The sequence below is a fragment of the Megalobrama amblycephala genome, linkage group LG6 (genome assembly GCF_018812025.1).
Source record: "Megalobrama amblycephala isolate DHTTF-2021 linkage group LG6, ASM1881202v1, whole genome shotgun sequence".
Lineage (NCBI taxonomy): Eukaryota > Metazoa > Chordata > Actinopteri > Cypriniformes > Xenocyprididae > Megalobrama > Megalobrama amblycephala.
In genome coordinates this window covers 35,615,902-35,629,878 of record NC_063049.1, presented here as the reverse complement: position 1 = coordinate 35,629,878, position 13,977 = coordinate 35,615,902, and the positions used below count along the sequence as shown (strand labels likewise).

Genomic DNA, 13,977 nt, shown 5'->3' with positions numbered 1-13,977 from the left:
ATTATACAAATGAGTCGTTAAAAATATCTACAAATGTTGTTCATGGATTCCACAGAGATCATTGCCTCGTTTATTAAAATCACGTGACTTTGGCAGTTTGATTCGCGCTCTGAATCACTGGTTCGAAACAAATGATTCACAAAGGATTTGAAGCTTCACGAAGCGTCTTTGGAAAGCGCTCATTGCCAGCCTGAGTTGCTAGGCAACTGTACCGACGCCGGAAGTGCGTGGCTGTGAGAGACATGGCGAACAAGAGGGGAACAGCTGTGCCTGTCCTCTTCCATCGTATTTTACGTTATTTTTCAGTATTAACCCTCACTGTTTTATCCTATAAATTAACATCGGCCTCAGATGACGATGCGTTTCGCGCCGGGCAGTCGATGCTGTCTCCGGTGGCTGCAGCATCACGGGATGTTCGGTAGGATTCATATGCTGGAAAAGATTCTTCCTGCTTTTACACGGCTAATGTCCACAGCTGTTAAATTCACGCGTGTTGGTTTATTCATGTTGTGTGGTACCCTTTAAACTCGTTTTAAAATAAATGAGTATGTTTATGAGGTTATAAGAGACTTAAAACATGTGACTTCTGCTTTTTGTCTTGTGTACCTCCAGCACTATCAAAAACCTCTTTATTAACACCCAACCAGAAATGTTTTTATATTGAATAATATTATAGTGGATATCACCATTATAATATATTACAATTATATTATATTATTAAAGTTGTGAGAAGTTTCTCTCAAACTAAAGCATTTTATAAACGCATTTAGTCTGGTATTGATTTGATTTCCAAAGAGATAGAAGTAGGGAAAAATAATTGAATTTTACACCTAAATAATTACAGATAATTTCACAATAAAAACATGTTTTGTTTGAAACATTTTGATCAGAGAAAGGACAAAAATGAAAAATCACCTGGAAAATTTCACACCAGATTTAATGAACAATTAATTTGCTCTGAGATAGAAGCAGGGGAGAATAAATATCATTAACATTTAATAATAAAAACTAGTTTTGTTTGAAACACTTTAATTGGAGAGAGGACAACACTGAAAAATCACTTGGAATATTTCACAACAAATATAATGAAAAATTTAATTGCTCAAAAATGCTCAAACTAATTTACTGAGAGTTCAGTTCATTCATTTTTATTAACTTCTTTGATAGCAGTCTGAAAAATTGGTTATTTTATAATGTATTTAGTTTGGTATTGATTTGATTTTCAATGAGATAGATAGAAAATATTTACAATTGTACAATAAAACATGTCTTGTTTGAAACATTTAAAATGGAGAGAGGACAAAAAAAGAAATATTTCACACAAATAATAAAAAAAAATATAGTTTTTAATTTTAGGCAAAAAAAAAAAATAAAAATGCTCAAACCAAAGAATTGAAAGTCTGCTTAATTAAATTTTATTATTAAATACTTTATGAGAAAAATAATCTTTTAATAATGTGAACATAGCATTTTAACCAACACATTAAGACATAAAATGGGAACCTGAAACTGTTCTGCACTGTAGGAATGACCCTGTTTTTATGTAATGCTCAGATACCTCCTGTATGATGTGAATCCACCTGAGGGTTTCAATCTGCGCCGGGATGTGTACATTCGCATGGCCTCTTTGCTGAAGACATTGAGGAAAGAAGGCGACTGGGTGCTAGTGTTGCCTCCATGGGGTCGCCTGTATCACTGGCAGAGCCCTGATATACATCAGGTTCGCATCCCCTGGGGGGAATTCTTCAGCGTGACCAGCCTGCAGGCTAACATACCAGTCATTGAGTATGAGGAATTCATTGCTGGTGAGCTATGAGGTTTTTGTTTTTTTGAGAGAGACTGGAAATACATGTGATTATTTAGCTTAATTATGACTGACATTCATTTGTTCAGACAGGGGGAATGATAAAAATATTTTGCAATTCCACATGGTGACACTGGTTGCAGAAAATACACACTTCACCTATAAGGACAGTCTTGCATGACTGTCTGGTTAGTCATATTGTATTTAAATATATGTAGGAACATTGCATTTATAAACAATAAAAGTTGAGACTCTCACATTTTGTGTCTTTATTATTGATCTCAGAGTCTGGAGGTCCCTTCATTGACCAGATCCTTGTGCTGCAGAGCTATGCAGAGGGCTGGACAGATGGGAAATGGGAGGAGAAGGTGGATGAACGACCGTGCATTGAAAGACTGATGTACTCAAAGGACAAACAGGGCTATTACAGGTACTGCTTTAGAATCGGAGGTTCATCCGATTTAGGTGCTCTTGACATTAACAGAGGCTGAAAGGAATGTTTATGCAACTTTTAAAGCCATACATAAATAGTTGTTAAAAACATATAATATATGTTATTGATATATTATATTTAATATACTATACATTTATTAGTTTTTAATAAAAAAATACATTTATTTATTTATTTATTTTTAAAAAGGCAACTTTTAGACTCTCACTCAAACACATATGCTGTTTTTTCTGTGGAACATCAAAAGGAGAAATTTTGATGCAGCTTTTTTCCATATAACTACATTTCACCATATATGTTAAGCTATAGTACCATTCAAAAGTTTGGGGTCAGTAAGTTTTTTTTTTTAATGTATGTTGACCAAAGCTGCATTTATATTTGATTAAAAGATAGTAAAAACAGTAATATTGTGAAATATTAATACAATTTTAAATATCTGTTCTGTATTTTAAAATGTTTTAAAGTGTAATTTATTCCTGTGATGACAAAGCTGAATTTTCAGCATCATTACTCCAGTTCTCAGTGTCACATGATCCTTCAGAAATCATTCTGATATGCTGATTTGGTGCTCAAAAAACATTTTTTCTTCAACATTATTATTAATTGGTAAAAACAGTTGTAATGCTTAATATTTTTGTGGAAACCATGATTATGTTTTTTCAGGATTCTTTGATGAATAAAACGTTTAAAAGAATAGCACTTATTTGAAATAGATGTTTTAACATTATACAATTCTTTACGGTCATTTTTTAATTAATTTAATGCATCCTTGGTGAAAAAAAGTATTAATTTTTTAATTATTAATTCTTTTGAATGGTAATGCATGTCCATACAACTTGTGTACTATAGTCTTCTGAAGCCATACAATGGCTTTGTGTGAGGAGCAAACTGAAATAAAAGGAATAGTTTGTGTCACCATTTACTCACCCTCATGCTGTGCCAGTGTATGATTTTCTTTGTTCTGTTGAATGCAAAATATTATTATTATTTTTTTTTACTTTTTTGTCGATACAATTCTAACAAGTCTGACAAGTTCAAACAAAACAACACTGGACCTTCTTTTTTTGTTCCACAGAAGAAAGAAATGCATAGGATTGGAACAAAGTAAATAATGCCAAAATTTCCATAATATTTATTTTATTAAATCTTGTTTGTCTTTTTCCAGAGGTTGGTTTTGGGGTTATGAGGAGACCAGAGCATTGAATGTCACCTGTTTATCTGCTCAGGGACATGCCTCTATTTTGGCCCCTGTTCTACAAAACAACTTAACAGCCATGTAAGTCACTTTGTAAATAAGTTTGTAATAAAATAGCTTTTAAGTGGAAATGGTGGTGTTGTATATTTGTTGTCATTGAACCACAGGTCAGTAATGCTTGACAGAGCTGAGACTGTCCTTCATGATCACTATGCTGGGAAGGACTACTGGGATGTAAGTCCATCAACAAATATTTTCATGTTTTAGAGATAATTTAGCTAAAATATAGTAGTAGTAATTAGGATTTTTGAAATATTTCTCACCTGATTGTTTGAAATAGAACTAAACATTTGATTATATTGCTCTACAGACACGGCGAAGTATGGTGTTTGCCAAACACTTGCGTATTATAGGAGACGAGTTTAGGGCCAAGTATCTCAACTCCACAGATAAACAGGACCAGACACCATACAACGAGGACTGGACCCGAATTAAAGTACGTTTTACTTTCATTTAAGGGATAGTTCACCCAAAAATAAAATTCTGCCATTAATTACTCACCCTCATGTTGTTTCAAACCCGTAGGACTTTTGTTCATCTTCGGAACACAAATTAAGATATTTTTTATAAAATCGGAGAGATTTCTGTCCCTCCATATACAGTCTACACAACTGAAAATTTGAAAAATTTAAAGAGATCGTAAAACGAATCCATATGAATTGAGCGGTTTAGTCCACATTATCTGAAGAGACATGATCACTTTATATGAGGAACTGATTGAATTTAGGTTTTTATTCACATATAAACATTCATCAACTCACACAGCAGTTGTGGTAAACGGAAGTTCAAGCATGTTTGCTTGTTTGCTTGACGTGCGAGAACCAGTGAGGTTCATTCTTGTGTGTTACGCAGCATAAATGAGTTTTCGCAAGAGGTTTGTTCTTGCTTGTCAAGCAAGTTTGGTTGGGCTTCTGTTTATGTTCACTGATCAGTGTTTATATGTGAATAAAAGCCTAAATTCAATCAAAGTTTCAGTTGTGTAGGCTATCTATGAAGGGACAGAAAGCTCTCAGATTTCATCAAAAAGATATTCATTTGTGTTCCGAAGATGAACGAAAGTCTTACGGGCTTGAAACGACATGACGGTGAGTAATTAATGACAAAATTTTAATTTTTGGGTGAACTAACCCTTTAATGCTTCCTTCTCATTGTTGATATATAGGAAGTGCTGGTGTCACTGTTGTCTGCATGATAGATAGAGTCAAACCGGTGTTTATGCAACAAGATGAAGGATTTGAGCTCTTTAGTTCAAATGTCAAGACAATGTGTTTCTGGAATGTTTGCAATGTGCTTTACACCCACACTCATTTCATTCTGACAGCAATCATATTTGTTTCATGAACTTTTGTAAACTCTTGGACCCAGAACAGGTTGGGCAGTGCTAAGGGAGGCCCTTACCTGGGAGTCCACTTACGTAGGAAGGACTTCATCTGGGGTCACAGAGATGATGTGCCTAGCCTTAAAGGTGCAGTGAAGAAGATCCGTAGCCTCATGAAGAAGCACAAGCTTCAGCAAGTCTTTGTTGCCACCGATGCAGACGAAGAAGGTACAGACCAAAAAAAAAAAAAGAGAGAGTAAAACATCAATAATGTATGAAGGATTTAAGCAAGGATTTATCCACTCAGACGTTTTCTTTTTTACAAAACTTTCACTGAATAGAGGTAGACGCCATACTGCCCGCCAGTCAGCCACATACAAGATATTGTGATGTTTTAAGGAATACTCACTGAAAAATTCAGATATTTGTTATTGTTTACTCAACTTCATGTCATTCCTAAAGCTTGTGCTAATATATTCTTCTGTTCAGCACAATAAAAGATTTTAAAAAATATTCACGCATGACTGTCAAGCTTCAAAAAGGACAAAAATGCACCATAAAAGTAGTTAATATGACCTGTGCACTATTATATTTCTAGTCTTCTGAAGCAACTTTGATAGCTTTTTATAAGAAAAGACAAAAATTTGATTTGTTATTCACTTATAATCTTCTCTACGGAGCCCTTAATGGGACATAGTGAAGGGAAAAAAAATGAGCTGGGAGGAAAAATTATATTTGTCAATGCTTTTATAAATATATATACAATATAACAATTTTTACTTTTGCATTTATTTGATCAAATAAATGCAGCCTTGGTGAGCGTAAGAGACTTATTTCAAAAACATTAAAAATATTACTGACCATTTGAGCGGTGTTGTATAGAGTATATACAAACAAACATACAGTATATATGTGTTTGTATATGTATGTATGTATATATTTGTATGTGACATCAGGCTTTTTCTTCTTTTAGACCTTGCTAAACTGAAAAGGATGCTTCCTGAGATGGTTCGATACGAGCCCACCTGGGAGGACCTCGAGCTCCTGAAAGATGGAGGGGTGGCCATCATAGACCAGTGGATCTGTGCCCATGCAAGGTATTGAACCACACCCTCTGCTGTGCTTTTTTCTGTCGCAACAAAGAGGTTATGGAATGACATTGCATTTTTTTATGCCGTAGGTGTACAAAACCTGCTTTATCAACTGTGAAGATCATTCATCTTACTCCAGTTTCAGTCAGAGTTAGTTGCTTTTCAAGTTACAGTGCCCTCCACAAATATTGGCACCCTTAGTAAATGTGAGCAAAGGCGGCTGTGAAAATAAATCTGCACTGTTTATCCTTTTGATCTTTCATTCAAAAAATTCACAAAATTCTAACCTTTAATTTAAGTAAAACAATTGAAAATGGGGGAAAAAGCTCATTATGAAATAAATGTTTTTCTGTAGTTTGCGTTGGCCACAATTATTGGCACCCAATTATTGCAATGTCCTTTTCCCAAGATAACAGCTCTAGTCTTCTTCTATAATGCCTGATGAGTTTGGAGAACACCTGAGGAGAGATCAGAGACCATTCCTTACAGAATCTCTCCAGATCCTTCAGATTCCAGCTCCATGTTGGTGCTTCTTCTCTTCAATTCACTCCACTCATTTTCTTTAGGTTTCAGGTCAGGGGACTGGGACGACCATGACAGAAGCTTCATTTTGTGCTCAGTGACACATTTTTGTGTTGATTTTGATGTTTGTTTTGGATCATTGTCCTGATGGAAGATCCAACCATGGCCCATTATTGGATTTCTAGCAGAAGCGGTCAGGTTTTGATTTTTTATCTGTTGGTGTTTGATAGAATCCATGATACCATGTATCTGAACAAGATATCCAGGAACTCCAGCAGAAAAATAGGCCCACAACATTAAAGATCCAGCAGTATGTTTAACCGTGGACATGGGGTACTTTTTATCCATGTGTGCACCAAACCCATCTGGTGGGTTTGCTGCCAAAAAGCTCTTTTTTTAGTTTCATCTTACCACAGAAGCCGGTCCCGTTTGAAGTTCCAGTCTTGTCTGACAACTGAATATACTGGAGTTTGTTTTTAGATGAGCGAAGAGGAGTTTTCTTGAAACCCTCCCAAACATCTTGTGGGGATGTAGGTGCTGTTTGATAATTTTTTAGGCTTTCTGAGACTCAAGACTCAACTAATCTCTGCAATTCTCCAGCTGTGATCCTTGGAGAGTCTGTGGCCACTCAAACTTTCCTCCTCAGTGTGCATTAAGACGATTTAGACGCACGTCCTCTTTTAGGCAGATTTGTAACATCTTTTTTGAATTGGAACTTCTTAATTATTGCCCTGATATTGGAAATGGGGATTTTCAATGCTTTAGCTATTTTCTTACAGCCACTTTTTATTTTGTGAAGCTCAACAATCTTTTGCTGCACATCAGAACTATATTCTTTGGTCTTAATCATTGTGAAGAATGATTACAGGAATTTGGCCTTTGTGTTTCCTCATGTTTATACTCTTGGGAACAGGAAGTCATAGCTGGACAATTTCATGTTCATGATCACCCTGGTGTGCTAAAAAATGTAAATATGAATGGGAATATACTTCAGAGATATTTTACTCAGAAGAATTTCTAGGGGTGCCAATAATTGTGGCAAACATGTATTGAAGAAAAACATTAATTTCATAATGTGAGTTTCCCCCCACTTTCAGTTGTTTCACTTATACAACCATATGACACCATTGAAATATCAAAAGGATAAACAATGCAAATTTACTTTCACAGCCGCCTTTGCTCATATTTACTAAGGGTGCCAATATTTGTGGAAGGCACTGTAGTTAAGATTATTTCTTTTAGTCTTTAGTTGACTATAATTTTTCTTTGTCTAGCTTCATTTTAAATCTGTCCCTAGAAGATTAAGTTGTCTTAGTGTCAGGGTTAGAGAAAATCCTACAATTTTGTTTCAGTTTAAACTTAGTGTTGGGAAATGAGTATAATATAATCACAACACGTGTTGTTTTGCACATTTTTCCCTGTCTTGGCAAACTATTTCAAGTTAACATTTTAAATGAATTTTAAAAGTTTATTTATTAGGAAGGATCATTACAAATATGTTGCTGTTTCATTGAATTGGGTGTGACTCTGTAAGATTATTTCCATTAAAAACGAAAAGCATGACGTAATGGCTTGTACCACAATCCTTTCAGTCAACTCAAGCACTTGCTTTACTGGAAAAAATGCTCATTGTTTTATATGACAACCTTTGATCCAACCTATCAGCATATCTTTTGTGAAACAACAATGCATCACCCACTCACATATGTTGTCTTTCTCGTCAGGTATTTCATTGGGACATCAGTTTCAACCTTCTCTTTCAGAATACACGAGGAAAGAGAAATCCTAGGTTTTGATCCTAAAACCACCTATAACCGATTCTGTGGTGACGATGAGAACGAATGTGAACAGCCAACACACTGGAAAATTGTCTACTAATAACACACAAACCACAGAAAACACGATGCTGGTCACACAGACTGCAATTGATTTCTCAGATTTAAGACGATTCTCTATATTTTTTTAACGTTTTTGCTGACGATGTTGAAAATACACATTTTTAAAGTCAGAGCCGATGAATTCAGATTGCGTAAAAAGTAGGGTTACATAAGGAGAGCCATAAGAGGAATATATCAAATGGCTTTTATCTCATATCTTATGTCAGATATGGAATTTGTGAATACTGCTGCTCTGTTCTCACAGTTCTTTCATTTGTATTGTTGATACTCAAGATGAACTGTGTTTAAACACTGTGATCAAACCTGTTTGAAAATGGCCAACATGATTTTTCACCACTGCTCCAGTATTTGAAGTCTAGCTTTATGTGGTACTTGCCTATTTTTTATTTTTATTTTTTTTGTCTCACCACATATTATGCCTTTGACAAATGATGTATAAACATACAGTATTAGTGTTTATTTGATATTTCTATCAGTATTGTGCCTGCCTGCTATTTGAAATATATAATTTTTCTTCACACACACATATATATATATATGTAGTGAAGTTTTCTCATGTCATAACTCATCAGTGTGCTTTTTACTTTCATAAAGAAGGATGCCTGGAGGTGTTCAGTCATAAGTGACATTAATGCCAAAATCAAAAAGATTAAAGATAAGCATGTGGTATAGCGACATTAGCTTTGTTTTCAACTCAACTTGTTTTCAGCAGATTTTCATTGGTAGGTTTTGATTTGTGTATTTCTTTTGTTGTTTGGAAATGTAAATGTTTACCATTACCATTTAGAAATGTACTGTATATGTGCTCTTTCTATAAATGTAGTTGTTTTTTTTTTGTTTTTTTTTGTTTTTAATTTTATTATGAAATTGTAATAATCACATCAGTTGATACGAATGTGATCAAGTGTTTTTCGCTTCATTTCTGTGAAAAGAGTTTTCTTATAAGGATTTAAACTATAATCAGTGCCTTGGTCTCATAGTATATGTCTAGTAATCCATTGTAAATCTGCCAGATACATTAGTAAACTTTCTGTAGGTTGTGTTAATTTTTACATGACTGTTTTTTCAATCTCTCTCCAGGGGGTTGAATCTGGTTTCATGTGTTGCCAATCTGTCCTGCTCAAAGCGATACTGATCATTTTACCTCAACTTGTGGGTGGAGAAAATGCTTTGTGACTTATTCTCACAGAAAAGGAGCAGCATGAAGTGTTTTTCAGTCTTTTGTTCTGTTGATTCTTCTGGAACTTTCCAAGCAAAGTCTCATATTTTAACAATAGCGTGCTATGTGGATCCTAATCTTAGCTGTTTATCATTACAATCAGCTTTAGAACTGAATAACATATTCTAGGTGATATACTATAATTCAATATAACGTATGTGCTTAGAATTTAACCTAAAGACAAAAAGAAGGAACTTTATTAACTTTATAATCTGTAAAACTATTATGACTTCATAAAAACAACTGAATGTGATCTCCATTTCAAAGAAAATCAGATAGTCTGATCAAGACAGTTTGATTAGTTGACTGGATTTTTTTTTTCCTTTATTTCCTTTATTCAGTTCATGTAATCATGAATAGGCTTGGGGGGGGGGGGGGGGGGGGGAAACTTCAAACTTGTGTAAAGATCACTTTCTTCAGTGAATATTTCTCAGGATAGGTTTATTTTTATCTATAAAAGAAGCACAGACATGCAAAAATATAACTGCTTTGACCAGCAAATACTGCAGTTAATATTTGTTGACCCCGAACTGACATGTAATACCTTTAATCTGAGAACATGGCTCAACCTTTCTTTAAATATCTTGTTTAGCAAAAATAATTTTGGAATTTTAGGTTTCACTCTTCTTCTGAAACCTTACCAACTTGACATGAATATTAATTTCCTCAATAACAATAGCCGTGTGAACAGCACAAGAGTGATGAAAGATTTGTGTATTTAAGACCAACTCTTATTGTCACATTTTTAGCTATATCGTCTCTGACTAGGTACTATTAGTAGTGTTGTAGTCATGCTCATATTTGATAAAACAGCTCTTTTGCTCTTGTGATATTGCTTAATTATATCATGTTTTAATATAAAAATCAAGATCTCATACAAGTACTTTTTTTTTGCAAGCATATCTTGAATTTTGTAGGCATTTGTATTAGTTTTGGTGCCATGTTTGACAAAATACTTTGTTGATTACTTGAATACTTTGTTGACTTGGCACAACAAAAAGTTATTGATTGCATTTGAAGCAGGGAGTTTTACATTGTGGTCTTGACTGAAATAAAATCCTGAGTCCTCTTAGTCTAAGACCGAGACAAGATCAAAACCTTCAGAAATGGTATTGAGACCGATCTCAAGTACTTCACCACTACTATTAGCTAAGCTACCGACCACTCTACAGAAATATTAATAAGTAGCCTATTTAAATTAAAGGTGCTAAAGAGGATGTTTTGTTTTATACATTTTTGCAATATTACTTGAAACTGTCTTTACTAACTGATAAAAGACTATTTATTAGGTGCACTGAAAGGAATAATATTAATATACATAATCTGTGCACGAGGTAGGGCCTTAAAAACATCAGCCAATCGTTTACGCGATCATCGTGTAAACGATTGGCCCTCTGGCTTGTCAATCACTGCCGTGACGTTCCTTGTGAGAGACGTGCGTGGATTGGCCCTCTGGCTTGTCAATCACTGCCATGACGTTCCTTGTGAGAGACGAGCGCGGCTGCGCGCTCCAGTAACTTTCCACACTCCACAGGCGCCGCATGCGATGTTTTTGTCCGGAGACAGGAGTAACAACTGCAGATAATGAGTTACCTGCGGTGAGTCCGACATAATGAATCCACTAACACGACACAGCGAATGCCGGTGGTAAACACTCGTGTTCCAATACTCGTGCACGAGTTTTGGGAGGTGTTCCCACGAAAGGAGGGGGGGTTGTTCTTACGCAAAAACTCAGTAACAGTTTTTGGTTTCTCAGTCGACGAAAAGATCCTCTTTAGCACCTTTAAGATGAAATTGACCAATTTGAGGAAGTATCTAGTTAAGCTACATGACTTTACTAAATTATTTTAAGTTCATTTACAGTTAATTTAAGCAACCTTAATTTCAAATAAATAATAATTATAAAATATAGTCTGCTGTAATTTGATGATTAATCTGTTAAGTTTATTATAAAGCATGTATTAGACTACATAAGTTTCACAAATTCAAAATCAGCCTACCATGGCAATAATGGAAACATATTTCTATAGTTATATTTGATATAGGCCTACCAAAGGCCTATTCATGGAGGGTTTTTTTTAGAAGAGTAGACCTACTTCAAAGACCAGAAACATGGTAATGCAATAGTTCTTTATTTGCTTTAGTGAATTGTAGTGTGTTGACTTCTCTTTTGTTTGGAAAATGTCTTGACCTGCACATGGTGTTTCACAGGTGTTGAACCTTCAAATAAAGAACTTCCTATCACTGGCAAACGACAGAAATAATACTCATATCTTGTTTCAATTCACTGTAGGTAGGCCTACTTTTCCCCTTGATCCACTTATGTTTTTGTTCTCTGCTCCTACATATCCCGTTACTGTTGTAGAGAGAGAGAGAGAAATGGTTCCAAGCGTTGTTGAACTGAACCGCGAACTGATTCAGACTGATTTGTAAACCCGTTTGACTGATTCACTGAAAAGAACCGATTCGGATTGTGATTCATTCGTCTTAAAGGGATAGTTCACCCAAAAATGAAAATTCTGTCATCATTTACTCACCCTCAAGTTCCAAACCTGTATAAATTTCTTTGATCTGCTGTACACAAAGGAAGATATTAGGAAGAATGTCAGTAACCAAGCTTTTTCCTTCATGTCATGTCCGGGGCTTCGTATGCTGCCAAAGAATAACACTAACAAGAAGTGACACTCAATAGTACATTCCATTGCAACACCGGCGCCCAGCAGAGGCCCTGCGTTTCCACCATTTTGGGGTGAAAGCAAGTCCACTATCCATGGGTTTCATGTGACGTCACTGTATTCTATCGCCGCCATATTTGTGTCCGGTCACAGCTGCGTGTTCTGTTTAAGTCTATGGTGACAGCAGCTACAACTACCAGAGGAAGGCCAACAAAACACTCTCAGAAAGTTCACAACAAATTTACAATATGTCTGGGATATGTGGTGCTGTTAGCCGTTTCAACAGTGTCAGAACTACACATTTATTTGATCCCAAAGTAGTTAGATCGGCGGAATTATTGGCTTCATTCAGAAAGGACCACACCACTGGCAGCCAAACAGCAACGCACAACATTAATAACTGCTGGGACTGTAATTTACATAACATTATAGTTGTATACAATATTGTATTAAAATATTGTGAATTCTAGTTGCTGTGTTTCGGCGTGTTATTACAGGATTAACAAATTCACGACACGAGCTGACTACATTACTTAGTTCAAGTACATGCGTGCATGATTTTGTGCAAATATAAGTTGTAATTTTATGTCTTGTATAAATATATATGAATTACCCTATATAGGATGTGTTCCTTTGAGTTAATTAACCTTCTAGCAAAGTGCTTCATTTTACGGGTGTTCATTCAGCGCGTGCAGCTCAAATAATACTGTTATCAAAATGAGATGATTTGAGAAATAAATCTGTTATTGTTCGTGATCCTTATTATTAATCAAACTATGTGTTGCTGAATATAATACGAGAACAATATAAGAGCTAGTTATTAAAAATAATGCATTCATTTTTTAAAAAAAAAAATATTAAAGTTTTAATATTACTGTAAACATTTTAATGACTTAATCATTGCTGTTTGAGCTGCGCACGCTGAAGTTGAAGAGAATAAAAACTCATGAATTGAAAGTTAATTAACTCAACGGAACACATCCTATATAAAATAATTCAGATATTTATACAAAATGAAAATACTACAACTAGTATTTGCACAAAATCACGCATACATGAACTTGAAGTAACGTCATGGAACTCCGAAACACAGCAAATAAGCCCAAATAATTCACAACGTTATGTTACAAGTATACGATTATAATATAATTTATAAGACAGTCCCAATCATATTAATGTTTTGTCTTACTTTTTGAGCGCTCGCGCTGAAGCTATAGGCCTATAATCATCAGCTCTGTGGGTTATTTATCAACGAAACACATCCTTTATGAGAATAATCAGATATTTATACTTAATAAAATTAATATTACAAGTTTTATCTGCACAAAATGACGCGAATGCACAAGTTAAGTTTGAACAAGTTATGTAATCAATGTTTAACTCCAGTAGACGCCCTCTTCCCACAACAACACGCTGAAACAACAACATAGAGAATTCACAACATTTCATTACAATAGTGTTCTCGTTATAAAGTTATGTAAATGACAGTCCCAGCAGTTATTAATGTTGTGCGTTGCTGTTTGGCTGCCAGTGGTGTGGTCCTTTCTGAATGAAGCCAATAATTCCGCCGATCTAACTCCTTTGGGATCAAATAAATTTGTAGTTCTGACGACTGTTAAAACGGCTAACAGCACCACATATCCCAGACATATTGTAAATTTGTTGTGACCCTTCTGAGAGTGTTTTGTTGGCCTTCCTCTGGTAGTTGTAGCTGCTGTCACCATAGACTTAAACAGAGCGCGCA

General features: G+C 35.1%; 1 protein-coding gene across 1 annotated transcript; it reads left to right on the top strand.

The window, feature by feature from the left end:
• Positions 1–206: 206 nt before the first annotated feature.
• On the top strand, positions 207–9,385 carry pofut2 (protein O-fucosyltransferase 2). The gene is made up of 9 exons (XM_048194349.1): positions 207–418; positions 1,555–1,805; positions 2,090–2,234; positions 3,421–3,531; positions 3,618–3,684; positions 3,821–3,946; positions 4,876–5,056; positions 5,802–5,925; positions 8,166–9,385. The coding sequence occupies exons 1-9, from the start codon at positions 243–245 to the stop codon at positions 8,317–8,319; spliced, it is 1,335 nt and encodes a 444-aa protein (XP_048050306.1). The 5' UTR covers positions 207–242; the 3' UTR covers positions 8,320–9,385.
• The last annotated feature ends 4,592 nt before the right edge of the window (positions 9,386–13,977 follow it).